Genomic DNA, 22,526 nt, shown 5'->3' with positions numbered 1-22,526 from the left:
GCTCACTTTCGGTCTGGGCTTTTCAATGCACTACCGTAGTAGTGAGATCGGCGATGAGGAGCCCAGAGAAACTTCCGACACGTAGAAGTCGGTCAGAACCGGGATTCGAACCCACGCTGTAGCTCAGATCTAAGTTTTTGACTAGTGTTTCCTCGCCGTTCCTAAACTTTCTCGTACCCCCAGTCTATTTTCAACACAACTTCTGATGGTCCCTATAGTAAAATAAAAAAGACCATTGACATGAAATCGTGAGTAGCCCGAAGAACTTTTTGAGTTAAATCAATCCGCTTATCAATATTCCACGTTCTGTTGCCTTGCAAAATAATTTTTGACGCTAGCTTATAGACCTAATGCGTCCTGATTTGGTGCTTCGTACCTCCAAGGGGTCAACGGACCCTGGTTAAAAATCTACCTATTAGATCAGTGGTTCCTTTTTGTCTTCGCGGCCCCACTTTGGACTGTCACGAACCCCCGCGGACCCAAGAGTTTTAGTTCAAACTTATACCTAAATTATCGTGCAACCGTCATCTGTCTTGTGCAAATATCAACTGTTAACTAGTGATAAACAGTTAGTATTACAAAGCGAAATCTGTAGATGCATTTCTTGAAATATCTGGCCGTGTCTTGAAAATCTGCGCCATTGATTTGATATGAGCGAGTGCCGAATATCCATAAAAGTGGTGGCGAATGAAATAATTACGCGCAACGCTTACGACGAGTCGACGACACCTTTGGGTATGATCGCAATACATATATCGCACCAAAATTGAGAAACAGATTTTAATGAACAGATAACACCCAATTAGTCCTTTCTATCTAGCAGCTCATCTTGAAGATATATACTGGAAAAGCGGTTGTGTATAGCCTATCACAGGATTTTTGCAAATATTTTTTTTAACCCAAACAAAACATCTATAAACATTAAACAGCAATATGTTTGTGTCAGCAGCCTATTGGCAATTTGGCAATTAAAATGAGTTTGCACAGTAGAATATTTCATCTCAGACGGCTATTCTGTCTATGTGAGTTCTGAAGTTTTTGCTGTTATGAAGCGAAACTGTCTTGCGATTTCTCTAATTAAAAAATATTCAAATTAGATTATCAACAATTTTGCAAATATGGAGGTTTTGCGGACCCCTAGGGGCACGCAGACCCACGGTTGAACACTGTTTTAGATGTGGCGATACGAACATAATCGAGTATTCTGGGTAGCTAATAGGGATGGTGTGAACGTCAGGTTCACGTTCGTGTTCTGTGTGTGAACCTCTGAAAATTTGAGGTTCGCGTTCACAACAGAACCTTGGTAGGTTCTGCACTGTGAACCTTTTTCATATATTGCAATTTTCACTTCATTATAACATCTTTGGTTCAAGTTTATTGACTTTCAACTGCGGGCCACTCTATGCATAGGGCTGGCAGCATAAACATTCAACACTAAACGAGCATGCCCTTGACAATCTCAAAAATTTACTTGTATTGTTACAAAAGTTTGCTCGAAATATCCAGCCTTCCGTTTGTGCATATTTAGTGTCTCTGTGCTGTGAGCTTGACCCGCAATCACATGACATCAAGAGCGAAATACACTGTATTTTGTCAGCAAATGATCCTTATTCAACCAATCAATGAGATTGATATCGTCTTCTGATGTAAAAATCTAGCAGGCGTACGGGGTCAATCTTGACTACATATGTATACTGTATCATAAAAACCAAATTCGTGCGACTGGGGTGTTGGCTATACTGCTATATAACTTGTTAATCGGTAGCAAGTATAGAAACCCGTTTTACACTCTGCTCAATATCCATGTGGCAATACTCAGACGCCGAATACATTGTCTGATCAGGTCGAAATTGTTGGCAAAGCGACGCAAGATACTGATTTTATGGGATTATTATATCATTTGATTGCCCCAGTTGATACATTTGGCGACGTTTCAAACGTCAATATGTGCTCAAGTACTGAGCTATAATGTGGCCCCGAGTCGTCGCTCGGTATCGTGTACAGTAGATTAATATAGGCAATCACCTAATCGAAATATGGGGTTTAAATTAGCAATATGACGTCACATGACGTCATGAGGTTCACGTTCGTGTTCACACAGAACCTTTCAAAAAGGTTCACGTTCACACGAACCTGAACCTTTCAGAGGTTCACACCATCCCTAGTAGCTAAGATGGAAGCGAGTACTTGCTCTGATGCAATGCTCTTCCATCGCTGAGTGTGAATTTACGTCTTGATGATTTGCCCCCGTCAAATTCCAACTTCCCGCTAATGAACTTTGCTGTTTCACTTTTAAGTCCCCCGGTAAAAAGTGTTAGATAGTATATGTAGGTTATATGTAGTTTTATATGAAAATATAATAATGTTCAGGATGTTATCGCGAGCGACGCCCAAACGTTTGGTTGGTCGGATTGTTGATATATTTTGTTCCTCCTAGCGAAAGAGTATGTCGGGTTCGTTGTGGATGACACAGGGACCATGCCGAATGAGATAGCGGGAGTCAGAAAGTGGATTGAAGCATGCAAAAACGATCTTGGGAGGTGTGGCGACGCCCCGAATGTCGCTCGGGAGTGGCTTTCCATTTCCTTCAACGATCCAAGTAAGCATACGGCTGATAGAACAGCAAACAAATCGCATATCGGTCGTTCATCAAACTCTCCGTCACGTTTGAAACAACCGTTTCGCAATCTAGCAATTATAGCTATTATACCTATAGCAGCCCATGACATGTCCTAATCTGAAAAAGTGGAATTTGACTTTCTTTTTAGCGTTAGACCTGTCTTAGCAGACCGCCGTTGGAACTTTATTTCAATTACGAGTATTATACGTTGACTTTTAATTATAGTTTCAGTTCTTTGGTCTGGACAACATACATGCTGAAGTATAAAAGCAAGTGTAGTAATGCCTTATATTTTCTGAAAATAAAGCTATAAACTATATGGCATTTTACGATCTGCACTATTTTTAATTAACGTATACTAATCGCGCAAAGTGTTAAAGCCGTATCCGACACAACGTCTCCGTATTTCTCTTCGACTAAACTTGCGCCCTTATAATATGGGGGAGGGTGCCATGCCATGGTATTCTCTAAAACGGGGTGTTCGAGTAAAAAAGGATTAGTATCGCATTTCCATATCAATGCTATCATTTACATCCCATAATGTGGATGAATGCTTATTCTGTCAAAAATTGACACTTCCTGGGATGCATCAATATGAATCATGCTCTCTACACCTTCCGCATAGCCCCATTTGCAGCTTTTGTCAGTCCATGCGAACGAATTAGGATCGTTTTCACAACGACTTACTTACTTGAGTAGATTTAAAGTCAGTCAATTCTACTTCAAATAGTTTTAGGTTGGTAATGTAAGAAGTACTTATACTCGTACTTGAGTAGATTTTTTTCATCGCTACTTCTACTTCTACTTCAGTAGCTTTCTTGACTACTTTGACCACCTCTGGGTAGTCACAATACGAAATTGTAATCGGTTGTGACATTCGTTAGCAATCGTAATCGATTATAAGTTGCTAACGGACGATAGGAAATTCATCTCATTGGAAACACAAATTATACTATCCTGTAAAATTTGTTATGCTGAATTCGTGTTCGCAACTCGAACTTTGCTTCTCTGTTAAGCTGTGATATCTATTTAGGTATCAGAGCCCTCACAGGACCTACCGGTAATATTAGTGAGATAAGTCAAGCAGTCTACGGGTATTTACCACCCAGCGGTGGACGCGATTGTCCGGAGCTAGCGATGAAGGGCTTGAAAGTGAGTTGGGTTTATGTATAAATTCTAAACTAAATACAACGCATGCATACACCTTCGTGTGTTAAATGTTATTCGGATATGTGGTTTTTTAGCTTTCTATCAGCATTGTTTATTGTGAATACTCGTGTACATAAAGTCAGGTACAGAGAACTACCCGAATACAATATTCAACAGTTTCAATCAGTCGATGTAAATTCAGAAATTAGCAGAAAGTATCTCCACAAACAATGTTGGGTGCAAGATATATTTGTTCACGGACGCCACGCCAAAGAACCCTGATCAGATCGCGGCTGTACTCAGAATTCTCAAGGATAGAGGTGATGAATTAGTCGCAAGATACATAGGTATTTCAATATAATATGTAAAAATGGATATTTTGTCGCACAGATTGTGAATACGTACCGATTTTGACGGGATGCTGTGGACCATGCCCGTCTTACTGTAGCTCTCCGGATCCAACAGACTGCTTAACTGAGCTAACCAGATCATTCGGGTCAGGTAGGCGTATATACCAGCCTAATATTTCTTTTTCCTGTGCAAGGCTATACTCCTCGGTGATTAATAACCAGAGTAGATGAAAAATAAGATATAGCCTATATCATAAAATATAGTTATGTGCATTCCAGAGTTTACCAGAGTACCCTACAAGATAGATAAATGCATTTCACGTAACCCATCGACATAAAACTCTTCCTTCCGCTTATCATGTAAAATAAGCTCTTCTTATTTTGGTTACACAATATTTTTCTGCGGGTAGGAGATCACACACACCAGTTGTAAACTATCCATTTGATGAATATACCGACACCGTATTATATACCAACGACATTGATTCATATTGATTTATAAAGCCAATTGAACAGTTGAATTTCGAAACGGATCATTTTTTTCGTTTTTATGACGGTTATTACCGGTCATGCCTGTGCATTAGGGTTGTCCAAAATTTGGAAAATCTCAAGAATGATGGGTATCAATGTCTTATTCTATAGATTATTGATAAAAAACCGCAATGAGCCTGGAATAAGCTCACAGGAACGTCGTTAAGATTTGTCGCAAAGCGTTTGAAAGTAGCTACCGACGAGTGGGCGTGCCAGCGACCATAGAACGGCAACAAGACTAGTAATCACGAAATCACGGCTCTCGATTGGCTAATCGGCTATGCTTCAGTGATCACGACGGTAGTGGCTTGCTGATCAGATGTTAAAGGAGTCTACTAACGGCGGTGATTCTGTAAGCGCATTGTAGGTTGGTTGGCAGATAGTGATTTAAGATTGATTCAGGACATGTTCAGTGACTAGATATATGATGATGAACAAACAACAGCTACTTCACACAAACTTAAAGCATGACTGGCTTACTGTGAAGGAAACCGCCGTAGCCTACATGTCTGTTTTGACCGATGGATAGCACAGAACATGCGGAGAAATATTGCAAAGGCGCTTATGCAAGATGCGAACGAATTTCTTGTCTCAGAAGAGATGCATCATAATTGAATACAAATATAAAGCTTAACAATGACACTACTTGGTCTGATCTTATTAGGCCCCAGTCGTGCTGTATAACTCAAGTCTTGAATGCTCTAAGGATTGGCTGAATCACTTTTATGCTGGGGACTTATTGAACTCTTACAGCAAAATGAATTCACTCGTAAGTGTTGTCAAAGTCGTCAATGATGCCGTAGAAAGAGGTGTAGAGGTGAGCACAGACTATGCTGGATTGCTGGTATGACCAGCAAAAATACAGTACATCTTAGCATGTCCTGAGGAAATCTTGAATCATTACCAGCTGTAATACTACAAATGCTGGAATGTAAAACGAGCTTAAAATGCAATGAAGCAGTGCGATAGTTACATTTCTTCGTGGTTCCACTATATAAGCTATATGGTCGGCCAATATAACATCTTCTGAGCAGATAAGATTTTGTGCGGCATCCATCTCACGTATGGTGTGCTGTACCAGTTTGCGATGACTAATATACTTTACTTACGCCCAGTCTGACGTATTTGCAACCATAACTAGGTATTTCTTGGATTTATATCTAGTTCTAAAATAGCACAATCATTCGCCGCTTTACCTCTGTCATGCCTGCAATTCTCTAAGGCTAAGTTAAGCTATACAATCAAACTGTCTTTTTAATGGGCATAATAGCATAGTCTGTGCTTATACCTTTTAACTCTTTGTGCGGCATCATTGACGACTTTGACAGTCCCCAGCATATACGGCTGATTCAGCCAATCCTTAGGGCATTCAAGATTTAAAATATACCACGACTGGAACCTAATAAGATCAGACAAAGTATAGTGTCATTGTTACGTTTTATATTTGTATTCAATGATGATGCATCCCTTCTGAAACAAGAAATTCGTTCACCACTTGCATAAGCGCCTTTGCAATATTTCTCCACGGGTCATGTGCTATCCATCGGTCAAAACAGACATGTAGGCTACGGCGGTTTCCTTCACAGTAAGCCAGTCATGCTTTAAGTTTGTGGGAAGTAGCCGCTGTTTGTTCATCATCATGTATCTAGTCACTGAACATGTCCTGCATCAACCTTAAATCATTATCTGCCAACCAACCTACAATGCGCTTACAGAATCACCGCCGTTAGTAGACTCCTTTAACAACTGATCAGCAAGCCACTGCCGCCGTGATCATTGAAGCATAGCCGATTAGCCAATCGAGAGCCGTGATTTCGTGATTACTAGTCTTGTTGCCGTTCTATGGTCGCTGGCACGCCCACTCGTCGGTAGCTACTTTCAAACGCTTTGCGACAAATCTTAACGACGTTCCTGTGAGCTTATTCCAGGCTCATTGTTGTTTTTTATCAATAATCTATAGAATGAGACATTGATACCCATCATTCTTGAGATTTTCCAAATTTTGGACAACCCTACTGTGCATAGACTTGATTGCTAAATACTTGGAAGTTTTAGGATATATAACTGGGATCTCACGATCTGAAAGTGCGGCGTTATACTATGTAACATAAAAACCTAAAAGTGAAGCATAAAAATTCTATCTGCAGTAGATAAAAAGAATTACTTTTCATGGGATGATAAATCAAAAATGCCTCTAGCAAGCAATTTTCTTATAAACCTTACCCTATCGTCACTTCGCAGAGGATGCCATACCAGCGTTTTATCGTCTAGCGGCAACAACCGCTTCCCCTGTACACATCTTTGAAAAGCCTAGCAGCTCGAATGCGATGGTCGCGACACTCAGAAGAGAAGTCTCGTTTGGTAAGAACGGTGTTAACAACCATATCTGATCGATTTAATGCGACACTATTCATCGTGCGATGGGTGGCTAGGTAGCATAGTTAAGTTACGTTCCTCAGCTGCAACACCGTAATAGTCTCACAGTTCCAGCGTGACCATTATGCTACATCTCCATGTTCTTTCTTAGCGCATCGAACCCATGTCCATCATTCTGAAATAAACTATCTACACGTCGAATTGTCGCCCAACAACGCATAAATTCGTCACCTCATGTAATATTGGCTACCTATTTTTTACTTCAGGAATAGCCCGATGGGGACCTTGGTCAAGCTGCTCAGTTACATGCGGTGAGGGGGTCCACACGAGAGGCTGCTACTACCGAGGGAAAGAAGTCGAAACAAACATATGTGGAGACGGCCCAACGAAGTGGGAATGTTCTTTGCCCACATGTCCTGGTAAGAAGCCTTACGTTATATGGGAGAATACAGCGTATTTCTTCAAATGTACTTTGCATACCCGTTGCCTGAATTGTAATGATGCCAAATGGCGAATATGAGTGTATTGTTCGTCGCAATATTCTATACCTAACGAGTCTACAAGTTTGCCATGCAATGACAGCGAAAGAGTATGTCGGGTTCGTTGTGGATGACACAGGGACGATGCCAAACGAGATAGCGGGGATCAGAAAATGGATTGAAACATGCAAAAACGATCTCGGGAGGTGTGGCGACACTCCGAATGTCGCGCGGGAATGGCTTTCCATTTCCTTTAACGATCCAGGTAAGTGTACGGTTGCAAGAACAGCAAATAAACACATATCTGTCGTTCACCAGACTCTATATTCCCGCTGAACGACACCGATAATTCGATAAACATACGTGGGATAATCGCAATACGTAACTGTAATTGGTTGTGACATCCATCAGCAATCGCATTAAATCACAAATTTTGTGCGGACGATAGGAAATTCATCTTATTGATAACACAATTTATACTATGCAGTAAAATTGCTAATGCTGAATTCGTCTACGCAGCTCTAGCTTTGTTTTCGCTGGTGAAGTTATGATATCTATTTAGGTATCGGAGCACTCACAGGACCTACCAGTAATATTAGTGAGATAAGTCAAGCAGTCTATGGGTATTTACCACCCAGCGGTGGACGCGATTGCCCGGAGCTGGCGATGAAAGGCTTACAAGTAAGTTAGGGTTGATGCGTAGTTGTTATACTTGCTACATCTTCGTGTGTGACATTTTTTTTCGAGATGGACGCTTCTAGCGATATTTTATGAATTAATATTAGTGTACAGTACAGTCATATGCAGCAAATTGCCTAAATACAATATTCAACAGTTTTAACCACTCGATTTAAATTCAGAAATTAGCAGAAAGTATCCCCACGACCAATGTCGGGTGTAAGGTATATTTGTTCACGGACGCGACGCCAAAGCATCCGGAACTTCTGGCGGATGTACTCAAAATTCTGGAGGATAGAGGTGACGAATTAGTCGAAATCTATATAGGTATCCCAGAACAACATGTAAGAGTTGATATTTTGTTGCACAGATTGCGAATACGTACCGATTTTGACGGGATGCTGTGGACCATGCCCGGCTTACTGTAGCTCTCCCGATCCAACAAACTGCATAAATGAGTTAACGGGATCCTTCGGATCAGGTGGGCACATAAGACTAGACTTAGAATAGACTTAAGTGGCCTATCCAGACTTAAGTGGCCTATCCCGCCAGATATACGATTGATATACGATTGTTATCCGCCAATGTAAACTATTCCTTTGTGCCTTGGTTTTGGAACTTGTTGGTTGAATGGCCATTTTATATATATTTAAATTATTCAAAATTTGCTGTACATACGGCATACACACTTTGAATCATGCTTGTTTCGTTCATGGATGACGTTGATTGTGTTCTTCTGAAGTGCGTGTATTGTATATGACCCAGATATATATAGGCTAGCATAACACGGCTTATGGCAACAAACCAAACCCTTTATCCTCCGTTTTCAGTATTTGACCCTTCTCTGTGAGCTCACTAGAACTTAGCTCAACCTCAGCAGACCATGCATTAGAAAATAGATATTCAAAAATATGCCTTCAGCAATCAACGCTTATTTGAACCACGTCATTCTATGCTTCGCAGAGGCTGCCATACCAGCATTTTATCGTTTGGCGGCAAGAACCGCTTCCCCTGTACATATCTTTGAAAGTCCGAACAGCTCGAATGAAATGGTGGCGACACTCAGGAGAGAAGTCTCGTTTGGTAAGAATGACGGTTATTTAATCAGAAATGGTCAGTAAATAAATATCCCTACTTCTTCGAATTTACGAATAAAGTTTTGCCTCTTGCACTATATTGACTCAAGTGGTTATGATTTTAGATTACTTCTTGTTCTACTTGGCAGGTTTCAGTTTCTGGGCAAAACCAGGCCTTGAATATATACTTTGGTATACTTACTTGCACTGGAATATAAACTGAACAGTGCACGTGCATTCGTACACAGACCGTACAACACCCTGTCACAAAACGTAGGGAATCATTTGCATGTTTTATGGCAGTAAAGGCACGCCGAACCTTCGCTAATGACTACACCCGTCAACACAATTTTTGTTGACTTTGATCAGACAATTGACTCAGACTAACTTTTGCGCGCTGAATTCAAAAAGTCTTCCGTTTTTCTCTATCACGTCAAGTTCCTGGGTTAGGCACCCACCACATTGTCTTATAACGCACGAAATGTACTACTTTTAATATTTTGTATTTATTGTATAAAATGTTTCAAAACCACAAGCAGACGAAAATAAATCAATAGATTCCAAATAAATATTTGCACTGCTTTATTTGGTTGATTTTAACTGATATTGCTTCTGCAGGACAAATAAAGTGCGAGTTTCAGGGTTTAAATTTACGCTAATAACTCATAATTCTGTGAGTTGTCTCATTTGATACTCGGGCGATTATCAGCTAACATATGTAAGCTCCAATCTACTCTGGTATCTTACCGACATCATCTTCAGATATTGGGGAATACTTCCTTCTTGCCCATCGCTGACTATACCAAGGTTTTCCGGGAAATTATTTATATATTTAGCTTTTTTGAATGTCTGCTGTCCGACATAACATAAACGTATGACAGTGGCACATTTGTATCAGGGTTACATGAGCAATGAGCATCCTTATTGTCTGACCATTAAGAAAACACAATATTTCAAAGTTGACACATATGATCCCATCGTGCTTGTGATATTGCAACAATTCAATGTTTCTGTATTATTCACGAACACGAACTGAGTGTGTAATTGTTACTGCATCTAAGGCGTTGCCGTTTTGGAGAATGCCACACTTCAGGATCCTTTTTGAGCTACTAATAGACATTTGTCATTTACTTGAGTTGTAAATCGAGATTCCTAACTCCTCCAGCAAGCCATGGTAAAAATATCATGCCAATGCCAGTATCACGGCAATACACAAAGCAACCGAAAGTAGCCCTACGATGAAAACGCCGTATCTCACGATTGAAAGCGAGATATCTTCTCTCTCTCTTGCCAAGTAATTTTTTTTCCATTCACAAGGACGCTAAAATTACAGAATATTTCTCTTCAAAGTCCCAAAGCCTATGTCAGATCATTTAACCTGTGTTGATGGACTACTCTACGTTCTGAATCATCTTCGATTTCAAAATCTTCATCATTAGGTCTGCTATCCCTAAGATCTTCATCTCGATCCAAATTATCGAGCGCATAGGATTTCCAAATCACACGGGATATGCTGAATGGGTCATTGGACCTATAGCTGATAGTAAATGTAATGTTTATTTTTCTTGCCATATCTTGCAGTTTGCATCCAATATGTGTCTGAAATATCATCGGATTATTGCATCCTTTAACCACAAATGGGTGAAAGCATCAGCCTATATCGCCTTGTTTCCTAATAATTCAATTGACCCCTTTGGTATATAACTTATTGTATGACAAAAGTGTGGATTTCTAGATGGTATGGAAAAGTCATATGGTTATATTCGTGAAAATTTGCATATATTGGCAAATATGCCGTATAGCAAAAACGTGACGTGATAGAAGAAAACCAGCGGCATTTTTGGAATCAGCACGCCAAAATTAGCCCAAATAAAGTGCAAAATCAAAGTCAACAAATTTTTCGTTAAAAATTGTTGCCCAGTGCTATATAGCCAACCCAAGTATCATTGGGTATGAAGACTTGACCAATACTCTACGTACACATACGCTATCGTAATGAATTAAATCCACGTCTCTTATTCCGAAATCCCACAACTTGCTGGCTGCTATAAGCTATTCACGCCAAGTCGAATACGTTCGTGACCTCATGAATTATTGGCTACCTGTTTTTTTTTGTACTTCAGGAATAGCAAGATGGGGACCTTGGTCAAGCTGCTCAGTGACATGCGGTAAGGGAATAAACACGAGAGGGTGCTACTACCGAGGAAAAGAAGTCGGAACACGCAGATGTGGAGATGGCCCAACGAAGTGGGAATGCTCCATGCCCAAATGCATTGGTAAGAAGTCCTACATCATGCGACAAAATACACTTCTCATGTTTCTATTTATCTTGCCGTCATCCTATGTTAGCCAGTTTTACTTTGCTAACGTAACCGTTTCCTAAATAGTGAGACTCAACACAGTCGCGTGATCCATCATCATGTCACTCAGTGCAGCTCAATACGTACCAGCACGGTACATGTTTAATTTCAGGTGCTAGTACTTGTTTCTTTTACTAACAGTTCGGTTTTTGTAATGTCACACTACCGTGCAGCAGTTAATGTCTGCAGTCCACGCTTTATCGACTAGTTGATTCGCTCTTTCATCATACCATTCACATGCACCAATATAGCGCGAAGCGACAGTATTGAACTGACTACTGCTCTATACGCCACTCTCGAAATTTGACCGTTTCTCAGGAACCGAAACCCACATTAGCACGATCTATGGGCAAACCTTATAATCTCAATCCTTTCGTCTCTAGAATACCGTCCATGACTGGAAAGTGCGCTTACGGTTTCATATTTAGTTCTCGTGAATTTATATTTCAGGTTAACGGAGGAACTTCGAAAGCATTACGCGTGCAGACAAAACAACAATCATTTGCCAGTGCCGAGTTTGTTGCGATTTAGAATACGTACCCCGATGCATACTTCAAATAAAATCGCGACTACAATCATTGTCAATTCAATTATTGTCTGAGCCGGAACCGATACCGTGTAATTATCACACTCTCGTAGTCCCAGTGACGACACAATGCTGATAGGAGAACAAATGAGCAATGCAATATTTCGAATTGCAATACAGGAGAGTCTGAGATAAAGCTCGTGTCGACGAAGTCTAGAATAACGCGAAACAATAACTTCATATTGTTAATTTATTTAACTACAAAATAGTTCCTAGATTTCAAATTTTATTCACCCTATCACTGACGTTCGCTACTGATGAGAGTCAGTCGAAAAGGTTTTTGCGAATAAAGTAACAATATGAAGTTATTGTTTCGCGTTATTCTGAAGTTCTGTACCCCAAATGGCTTGTTCGAAGTGTAGATTGGAGACTGCAGATGGTTGCGCAGCTTGTGTTAACCTGGTCGGCACTGGGCAGTACGAATTTCGGGAGTCTTCGCCAGTTAGCTTTTTTCAAAACAGGGACTGTCCGCGGAGGTGAGTCCCGAGGCATTGTACCACACTACCTACAATCCCGTGCTATGCCACTATTAACAAAATAATATGAAGAAGATATGTCCGAACTATGGCGAATGCGGACCGCACTAAACTTTGGTAAAGTACAGTCAAATTTGACCTGTTTTTGACCGATCGGGTAGCCGCTGACGAAAAATAAATCACCAAGTCCGCTTGCTATGGACTTGAATTGAATCGATGAATTTGGTACGGTATGTTTTTCACGTTAGCTCATATGTTGGCTTAAAAAGTTAAACAATTTAACCAGCGGCCTTGTACTGAATTTGGCTTGACTTTTTCCTGCTTAGTAGCAATTTGGTCGAGAGGCTGTCGCGCACCCCACGAAATCGTCTCGTGAGCCTCACTTTATCAGGTGGTGTAATAGCTACGGAAGGAATTTAAACATATACCTAGCTTGAAATCCGCCAAAGAAACATACAATTGTAAAGGACTAATTTCTACTTAACAGTTCTATACCATAAAAATCTAAAGAACCCAGGGTATCTTCCGATACAATGCCAAAGCCAAATTTCCCCTAAAAAAATTAAGCCAGATTCCCCCTAAAAATTTCAAATTTCCCCCCAAGGGGGGAATTCCCCCCCGGTTGGGAACCACTGTTATAGAGGAAATCTTTTTGTCTACATAAAATAGGTTTGTTCAACTGAATAATAGTACACTCCAGCACTTTTAGATGAAACAAAGACCTACCACGCGCAATGACAGTGAACATATTGTCATCATAGTGCTGTGCACAGGTTTTAACTCAAATGCTGACCAATTGACGAAGCATATGCTTGGTAATCGTCTTCTAAGCAGGGCAATGGCACCCCCTTGAAATAGGCTTACACCTGAAAGTTTGAAAATCGGCATTGTTCTGAACAATCGCAACCACGCAAGAGCCATTGTTATGGTCATTGTGCTGCGTCGCCACGATTGTTTAACAATCCCGATTTTCAGACTTTGAGGTGTATTTCAAGGGAGGCTGAATACGTAACCAAATCATGTCCGAGATGCGCGTAATCCGCTACAGAGTCAAGTTTGGCGTTTCTGTACATAGAAGCTGCGCTCTTTTCAATGCTTTTTAATTAAACGCTGACCAAGGGGGGGGTCTTTAGGATACAGGAAGGGCCGACTCTCAATATCATGGCTGTGTTCGACGTGGCCTATTTGCAGAGAGAGAGAGAGAAAGAGAGAGAGAGAGAGAGAGACTGCTTCGTAGATACTCAAGGTCTATGTACTATGATGTTTTAAGCTGTTTGGAGGGATTTTATAGTGGAACTTTTTGCTATACTTTTCTCTATTTTTCATATCCAATTTTTACTGCAACTTTGATCAAATATTGCGTAAAAATGTAAAGGAGTGATTTAAAAACATGCTATAAAGTATTTCTAGTATGGTTCTACTCTCTTCAAGTTGCATAACAAAGAGCTATATCATGGGTTAACTGAATCTCACTGTTATCTATGACATAATGGAGAGAAATTCAACTCCCTCTGCCAAGCACAACTGTGCCCGGATAATGTGTAAATAGATCGCTTTATTAATTCTGTCGCTTAAGTTTGAAATATAGTTTCCCATATCACGAACGCTCATGCGAGACCGCCGAAGAGACCGAATTTTCACCGGGTCCCATTTTTCAGGCTATTGATTTTGTTAAAGTCGCCAAGAGTGAGTTTTTTTGTAATGCCTTGGGTCAAGTTTGCAGACCTAGGGGGTTTGGGGTGTGTTATTCTATTTGCTTTAGTGGGAGGTGGTTATCGATATGTTGTTTGGCTTTTTTGGGGAAATTATTCCCGCATCGTGTAATTTCCTTGCTGTGTGTCGGGAAAAATGTAGTTTTTGGCGGTTTCGTCAGACCTTTATATGGCGAAGTAACAAATTTGACAGCTATGCAGCAATGTTCCCTCTAATTTTGGACGAGTCTGCGCACACTCACCAACTCACTGCGCAGACCCTTGCAAAACAGTGCGTAACGACTAAAAAAAAGGTCATCACTTCGGATTTTTTGTGCGCAACTTAGATTTTCTGTGCGCAGACACCGTGTCAGCACTGCGCATTTGCGCACGTGCGCAGCTTAGAGGGAACATTGCTCTGCAGTATAGCTAGGTTATACAATGGAACCTTTCAAGTAGAATATCTCATACCCATAATAATTCAACAAAAATTATAAATGCAACTTTTTACTGCAACTTTTGTTAAAATTAAATGCAACTTTCTCGCGATTTTAGTGCAACAAAAACTTGCCCTAATTGTCGCTGTCGTGTTGACGAAGCCTCATGGACTGTAAGCGTCACTGTTACGTCGTATGATCTTAATAATAACAAATGGCAAGTTGGATTGCGTATGTGAATCATGGTCGCCCTCGGGCGAATTAAACAATGGAATATTCTATATATATTGTTATATTCCGATTTGAGGATTTTTCCATCGGATCCGATTCCAAACTACCGAAAAATGCGCGTCGCATCGATTGCAATTCTGTGTCTCGCAGTAGGCCTCCTGCCAGGTGTCCTCTCGCGAAATTTTTCGTCCTTTCTCGGTGGTAAGTGTACTATATGGCTGGTTATGAGAGTTATGTTCACATGAAATCGAATGCTCCTGTGACTTTTACAGTACTGACATCGCCACACCGCGCCTCAACTGTGTTAGTTGTGCATGGCAATGACGTAGACAGTGCCGAGAAATATCCCTGGCAGATATTTATCGAGCTCAACAACGGAACAAATCAGTGCGGAGGGTCCTTGATAGCAAACGAATGGATTCTGTCGGCCGCGCATTGTTTCGACGGGCAAGTGCATCCGAAGAACTAAACCTGTTTCGGCAATTATATATAATCCGATTTTACTTCCAGTGGAAGTTCCATAACGAAGATAGTAATGGGGACAGTCCGAAAGAATGGAAACAGCGATGGAGCGGTCTTTGGAACGGCGGAAAAGGTGCTTTGTCACAAAAGTACGTTGCTGACTTCCGAACCAGGGCTGTAATGACCCGAGTTAAGATATTTGTGGACTATACGTGACTCGAGTCATTTTCTTCAAATACTGAGAATGACTCGACTTGAGTCAATTTCTGTATTCACTCGACTTGTACTCAAGTCATATGACTCGAGTCTCGAACAGTTAAGACAGTCATTTCATTGTAACTTCGAAGAATAGCAAAGGTACCACATCACTCGTATTTGCTTTTATTGTAGAATGTGACGTCATTGATTTTAACCTTATGCCAAATCCGTTTTGCGTGTCATTAAATAACCAGCGTTAATCAAGTTCACTCATCGTGTCCGATACGGAATTATAGTTTACTAAAAACTACTTTGCCTTGCTGTGGGCCATATAGAATGGCGTAATTCGCTTTGCTATCGGCATATGCACCGTATATAAGCCGATCTATAAGTTCTGCAACCTGCATTCCCAACAGCTATGTGTTCAATATCAACAATGATGAGAACGTGAATATATACAGCTATGGATAAAATATAATCTGTATGGAAGATATCAGGCGTAGACTTTGCGCCAAGAAGAGATATAATTGTCGCGGGTGAGCCATTCGCTCCCTTTTCGATATTGACAAATTTATAAGTAGGTATTCCCCTACTTGCGTTAATTACGTTTTTGGCCTGCGCTGAGAAGAGAGAACTCAATATTATTCCTCAACCTTGAAGCAAAACCACTGATGTGCGTCAGTTTCGGTCAAGCATTTTATCGATTTTAATAGTAGCCTATATTTGTCTATAGAGAATATTACAATGAACATACTCAGGAGGTGTAACGAGACGAATACAGAGACAATTCATTGAAATGTGTAGAATTTTCTCCGCAATCTTATTGTTTTGTGATTTCACTATTTGGGAATCAAAATATGTCGCAATTGCGTCGTTTTATATATCCATTCAGTTGCGCAACCACAAATGTCCTGTCTTGGTATTATTCCTTAATTTGCCATCGTTTATTACCTCATTTATTTAGATTATGATACTGAGACACTTGACTATGATATATGTCTCGTAAAACTACATCGGCCGGTGATGTCCGGTCCAAATCTGAGACCGATTGCGTTGCCAATGAGCGAGACACACTTGGTGAGTGGTACCACATGCAGCGTCACAGGATGGGGATATGACGAAGGTAAAATAGTGTTCGATTATAGATAGCCGCAGGTTAGTTATCTATAGTTCGACCGTGTCTGCTTAGGATCTTAACTTGACCTATTCTTGTAGTCTTTAATGTCGCGATGTCATATTATTCCACGTATATATCTAATATGGGTTCCAGGATTTTAGATCCATACTTTTCGATACCACGATCGAGGGCACAATAACAACCATAAGCAGAGACTCAAATGAAAGCCAACTTGAGAATCGCATGGCGTAACAATGCATTTCTAAAAAGCATGATATACAAAATCAACTATACCGAACAATATGCGTTATTCGTAACAAAGAAAACGAGTGACTATCAAGTATAATACGCCTAAGAACTAAGAACGCATGAAAGACATATAGTAGTATATATTAGTATCTCGAGAGCGTAAAGGACCCTCTTCTGTCGACGCAAATCCATAATTTTTAATCCAATAATAATAATTTAATAGGCTGACTCCCCTATAGATACATGAAATGCATACCTGCCTTTGGAAATCACAGTGATTTTGGCGACTTTTTGTGATGGCACTGACCGGATGTCCTGAACGCAATATTCATGCTTTGTGCCGCCATTCGCATAACGCGAGAAAACTCAAAACAGCGATCGACACGCTCTGCACCAGTAACCAACTATATATAATTCACTCTACTACACCCTCTCCAACCCCCAGCAGACACACGCAACCATCTCAACCATACCCCATCAGTTGAACTATAGGTGACCAACCAGTGGTAGGTCAGTTGTCAATAGTCAATATCAAACTGATTCCAGGCCATCTCAGTACCCCACGCCATCTTGTGCCACAACCGCTTCAGTATAAATTCTAAACGGCAAATTAGCGCATCCTTGAAAACCAGGAATGCCATACTGCAAGTTAGTCTACACGGCTTTTGTATAGATAAGATTGAGAATAGACAGTAGTAATGTTCTCAAAATTCTTCATGGTTTATGGCAGCCGTACTCACTGTCACTTTAACTGCCAATGACGTATTTTACAGACTGGGATCTTCCGAACATCCTTCAAGAAGCAGAAGTCAAAATAGTTGACCGGGATGTATGCGTTGCGTGGCATGAACCACAAACCACCGTTGTTAACAACACAATTTGTGCCGGGTAGGCTATATAGTTGATTGCCGTGGTAATAGAAATATATTTGTCGACTTTAAATTAGTACTTTTCAGCCACGAAGAAGGAGGACAGGATAGCTGTAATGGTGATAGTGGCGGGCCGTTAGTTTGCAAGGATCATTCCGATAAATGGATACTGGCGGGGATCACAAGTTACGGTGCGAAGCACTGTGGATTGGCAAAAGCACCGGGGATTTATACGAGCGTATCGAAGTACCTGGAATGGATAAACGACAATCTAATCCCGAGTAAGCGAGATATGTATTACTCAGCATGTGATGTTAAGCCAATATATTAATATAGACGCTTCATGGACGGAAAAGTTTCGTTCATTTCAATCCTAAGGAAAATTGCATTCACTGCAGAAACGCATTGGAGTTCGTGGAGTGTGAGATGCAGCGTAACGTGCGGACGTGGACTCGGCTTCGCAACTCGGTTTTGTCTTACGGAGACTGGCAATATCGTGGACGACAGGCTTTGCGTTGGATTGCCTACGCAGACTGTACAATGTGACACGCAACCTTGTCCTGGTAGGTTGCGGAAGGCGTAGCAGTGACGGTGCGGAGGAGCAGAAGAGAGAAGTTCCAAACTTCTTTACGAAGTGGCATGTCTCGTAGCGATAATTTACGCTGCTACGACACGGTTATGTTACCAGTTTGTGCGAGACTGAAGTGCAGTATCAATGCTCGGTCAGTCAGACTCGAAGGAAAACAACTACCTGACTAAGGCAAAACGACTAACGAGATTTCAAGTAGAACTTATTCGTTACTGACCACGTCTACGCTACGAATATATAGTATTTTGGCGTTCACGTTCACAACCTTTGAAAAACAACTGATCTCGAAGTAACGCCCGATAATGCCCGGTAACGTTGATACTTGAATTGATGATTCTGATCTTACGTTTTCTAAACAAAATCATTCTTGCTATACATTTTCTTACAGCGAAGGAATACATCGGGATAGTCGTGGATAATAGAGGATCGATGAAAAATGTTATTGCGGGACTTTCCGATTGGATCACTGAATGCACCACAAAAGGTGGTCTGAAATGTGCCGCAAAGCCAAATAACATGATGGAATGGCTTTCCATCTCCTTTAACGACCGAGGTTAGTATGGATCATGAAGCCGACAACGAATAGTATATCGACAAGGTTTGGTCAATTTTCACGAGTATAATGCGGTAGTACAACTTCGTCTCTCGCTGCTCGACTGGAATCCTTACAATTAATACACCTCGGATTCGAGTATATACTCGAATAATTGCGCCCATGCCCTAATCACCACATTGCAGTTGATTTTCGTAACAGGTAACGTATTGTTGTGAACAGAATTTATTGTGATTGAATGACAAGTCCATAATCCAATTTGTTGCTGACACTTCGCACATAGTCGCTCAAGCAGAATCAGGCGTAGTATACCTGATCTCCTTCAATCTTTCGTTACATTTTTAGAATTTGGGGTCGTGACGGGACCTACTCCGAACGCAAATTTAATAAAGCAGGCGTTCAGCAGGTATTTGCAAGAATCAGTTGAGGGAGGCGATTGTCAAACGCTGGGGATGAGCGGCATTAAAGTAAGTTGGTGCTGGAATGAACCAGTATGCTGGGTGTATCGCACAACATTACCGATCTACAGCTATGGCAAATATACTCGCTGGTAGTATAGCGAACTGAAATCACACATAGTCACTTCACGAGGGCAATGAGGCTACATTAGTTATGAGGAAGGCTTTCTTGTATTGTAGAAATGTACCCATGCGTTTGCATGCCTCCGGATTGGAACTTACATCCGTACCAAACATTAGGGTTACCATACGTCCTCTTTTAAGAGGATTTGTCCTCTTTTTTCACTAAATTGAAAGTTCCTCGTAGGACGCCTGAATGTCCGCCCTTTAAGGAATTCATCCCTTTTCCTAGAAAAAGTATTAAAATTCGATAAAAAAACTCGACCCCCTAACATCGAACGTCGGAGTTTAAATCGGGTAAAACGGAAGTCGAGTTAAAGTGATGACCTATTTTTAGTCAACACCACAAATTATCGTAAAAAATCGGGTAAGTCGGGAGTCGAGAAGAAGTATACGTTTTTTAGTCAACACAGTACTATTGGTTGCAAAGTTTTCAAAATCATCAGTTGCGAGTTGATGAACTGTATCGCTTCGAAGTATCAAAAGTTGTTCACAAATATTTTTCCAATAGTCTGCCTCCTGTGTTTGATGACTTTTTCATACCTGCTAAACATGTCCATTCCCATTACACGAGATCTTCGTCTAAAGGAAACGTCTACTTACCCCAACCCAATAGCAACCTAACTAAGAGATCTATCGACTACTCGGGACCTATCATCTGGAATGCATTACCATCACATATCCGTGAATTGCCTTATAATAGATTCAAAAAAGCCCTACTTGATCACCTCTTGTCGTTACACTAACACTGTTGCCCTACCTCGCCCAGACATTGCTTCATTGATCATTTGCTACCATTGTTTGATTTTTTTTTCTATTTTCCTTTCCTAACTAAACATTTTTTTACAGCCAGACTGTTCTGAGTCAAGTGTACCTGTTTGATGCTGGTGTGATCAGACTAGATGACCTTCACGGTCTTATCGATCATTCCTATCTAATACCGAATACTGTGCACGCATATTTTCTGTACCACCATCACTGCCGTTTGTTATGTATTTTGGTTCGATGAAAATAAAGACTCTCTCTCTCTCTCTCTCTTTTCTGAATTTCCAGAATTTTTGAAAAATGTCCCCTTTTTCGAATCTCAAAATATGGTAACCCTACCAAACATACAAAACTAATGCGAGAGTTGCGAGTTATAGAATATAGTTATAGTCTGCATCAGGGCTGTGGAGTCGGAGTCGGAGTTTGGCTAATTTTCACTTGATGGAGTCGGAGTCGTGAAAACTATAATGGCTGGAGTCGGAGTCGGGGGAAAAATACTGACTGGAGTCGGAGTCGTAGTTTGTGAAAATGACCCTGACTTCGACTCCGACTCCAACTTCTCTATCATAAAAACAATTGCTTTCAAAGGATTTTCAATATATTTTATCATGTAGGCTACCACCAATCACTGTTATTAATAACCATACAGATCAGGTGCGGCCAATTTTGCATGCCATCGTTAATCATATGTTTGTGTATGTTTAATGGTTGTATGATAATAGTCATTCAACCGACAGTGTGGCATATAATTTTCGAAGTAAATTGGTAATACTGTTGGAGTCGGAGTCGGAGTCGGGAGCCGGAGTCGGGGTCGGAGTCGGTACGTTTTAAGACTCAGGAGTCGGAGTCGGTATATTGAAAATGTGTGGAGTCGGAGTCGGTGGTAAAATTTACCGACTCCACAGCCCTGGTCTGCATGCACTTGGATTGGTCAACCTGAATATTTATTGATTTCAACATGCAGTTCAAATCTTGTATGTTGCCATTGTTACATTAAGAATTGCACGTTGTGTGAGCTCAATTTCTCGTTGCCTAATATAAACTCATGTACTTAATAGCCCGGGCAAATAATGTAATTCACTCCATCCAATTTTGAATTAGCATTAATACACCGCCGAATATAGTTTAAACTTTTGTCTCGGCCTGCAACAATAGTTTCTGCGTATCATTTGGCCTATTGGGAAAATGTAATTGAAAACCCCTGCTCTAGGATGTTACATCACACAAAACTTTCCTCCTTCAGCACAACTCAATCTTTATACAGAAACTTGTGCGAAGCGTCCCCACAAATAATGGCGGATGCAGAATATTTTTCTTCTCGGACGGACAAGCAAAGGATCTACATCTACTTGTGCCTGTATACCAGCTTTTTCTGGAGAAAGGTGGCGATTACCAAATCGAGTATATATTTATATAGCCTATGATATATACGGAAATTTGCATTACCATCAAATTTATGTTCCACAACTGTGCAGTCTGCGCACCGTATTTTAAGAATAGTATGTTTCCTTTCAGGATGTCAATACGAACCGATTTTGACTGGATGCTGTGGCCCATGCCAATCTCATTGTACATCCACGGATTCTAATACCTGCATAAATGAGCTAAAAGCCTTCTCAGGTGCACAACCATTATTATTGTTACTAGGTTTTCAAAACGATTCCAATTCACTGGAAGATCAATTCAATTCCTATCTGTTGGTCATCATCTCTTCAATGAAAGCATGCACAATCTGTTCAATTACTGGAAATCCTGATCGATTTCTTAATGAAACGATGCAATATAGTCACAATTAGCAACCTGCAATTTACCGAGAAAGAGGTACGCTCTATCATCATACCATTTACCCGAAAAAATATGGTGCTGAAGCGACAGTATTGAACATGGTATTGCTCTGTGCGCCACATCTTCAGCCAGTTTTCTGGGACTGAAAGCCCCATGGTTAGTTTATCTCCGAGTATTTTATCTACGGGGCTACTAAATCTGGTGCTTGATTAAAGAAAGAATTTGAGACATTTACTTCAACTATGTGGAGCTCAAATTGATATTTTGGCGCCACATTTAACAGGATTTGTTTCCGGCAATTAAGTTTTATCCGAACGAGAA

The 22,526-nt window shown here is 40.7% G+C and overlaps 2 protein-coding genes across 2 annotated transcripts in view; both read left to right on the top strand.

Moving 5' to 3' along the window:
* The window catches only part of LOC145456164 (uncharacterized), a 194,613-nt gene extending 182,419 nt beyond the window's left edge, over positions 1-12,194 (top strand). Inside the window, exons 32-44 of the mRNA XM_080334225.1 lie at positions 2,438-2,599; positions 3,654-3,772; positions 3,972-4,089; positions 4,160-4,270; positions 6,892-7,011; positions 7,293-7,445; positions 7,609-7,770; positions 8,068-8,186; positions 8,366-8,483; positions 8,554-8,664; positions 9,147-9,266; positions 11,383-11,535; positions 12,070-12,194. Coding sequence (XP_080190351.1) covers positions 2,438-2,599; positions 3,654-3,772; positions 3,972-4,089; positions 4,160-4,270; positions 6,892-7,011; positions 7,293-7,445; positions 7,609-7,770; positions 8,068-8,186; positions 8,366-8,483; positions 8,554-8,664; positions 9,147-9,266; positions 11,383-11,535; positions 12,070-12,074 — 1,571 coding nt within the window. The 3' untranslated portion in view covers positions 12,075-12,194. The remainder of the gene's footprint in view (positions 1-2,437; positions 2,600-3,653; positions 3,773-3,971; positions 4,090-4,159; positions 4,271-6,891; positions 7,012-7,292; positions 7,446-7,608; positions 7,771-8,067; positions 8,187-8,365; positions 8,484-8,553; positions 8,665-9,146; positions 9,267-11,382; positions 11,536-12,069) is intronic.
* Positions 12,195-12,352: 158 nt separating this feature from the next.
* On the top strand, positions 12,353-22,320 carry LOC145456176 (uncharacterized). The gene is made up of 12 exons (XM_080334243.1): positions 12,353-12,681; positions 15,117-15,241; positions 15,313-15,487; positions 15,551-15,651; positions 16,665-16,823; positions 17,840-17,954; positions 18,023-18,216; positions 18,334-18,498; positions 18,913-19,077; positions 19,423-19,544; positions 21,685-21,802; positions 21,936-22,320. Exons 1-12 carry the CDS (start codon positions 12,548-12,550, stop codon positions 22,214-22,216), a joined length of 1,854 nt encoding a protein of 617 aa, XP_080190369.1. The 5' UTR covers positions 12,353-12,547; the 3' UTR covers positions 22,217-22,320.
* The last annotated feature ends 206 nt before the right edge of the window (positions 22,321-22,526 follow it).

Source organism: Botryllus schlosseri, chromosome 14, assembly GCF_051294905.1.
Source record: "Botryllus schlosseri isolate E-star chromosome 14, Bs_hap1, whole genome shotgun sequence".
NCBI lineage: Eukaryota > Metazoa > Chordata > Ascidiacea > Stolidobranchia > Styelidae > Botryllus > Botryllus schlosseri.
The sequence above is the reverse complement of the archived record's forward strand: the minus strand, read 5'-3'. Positions and strand labels throughout refer to the sequence as shown.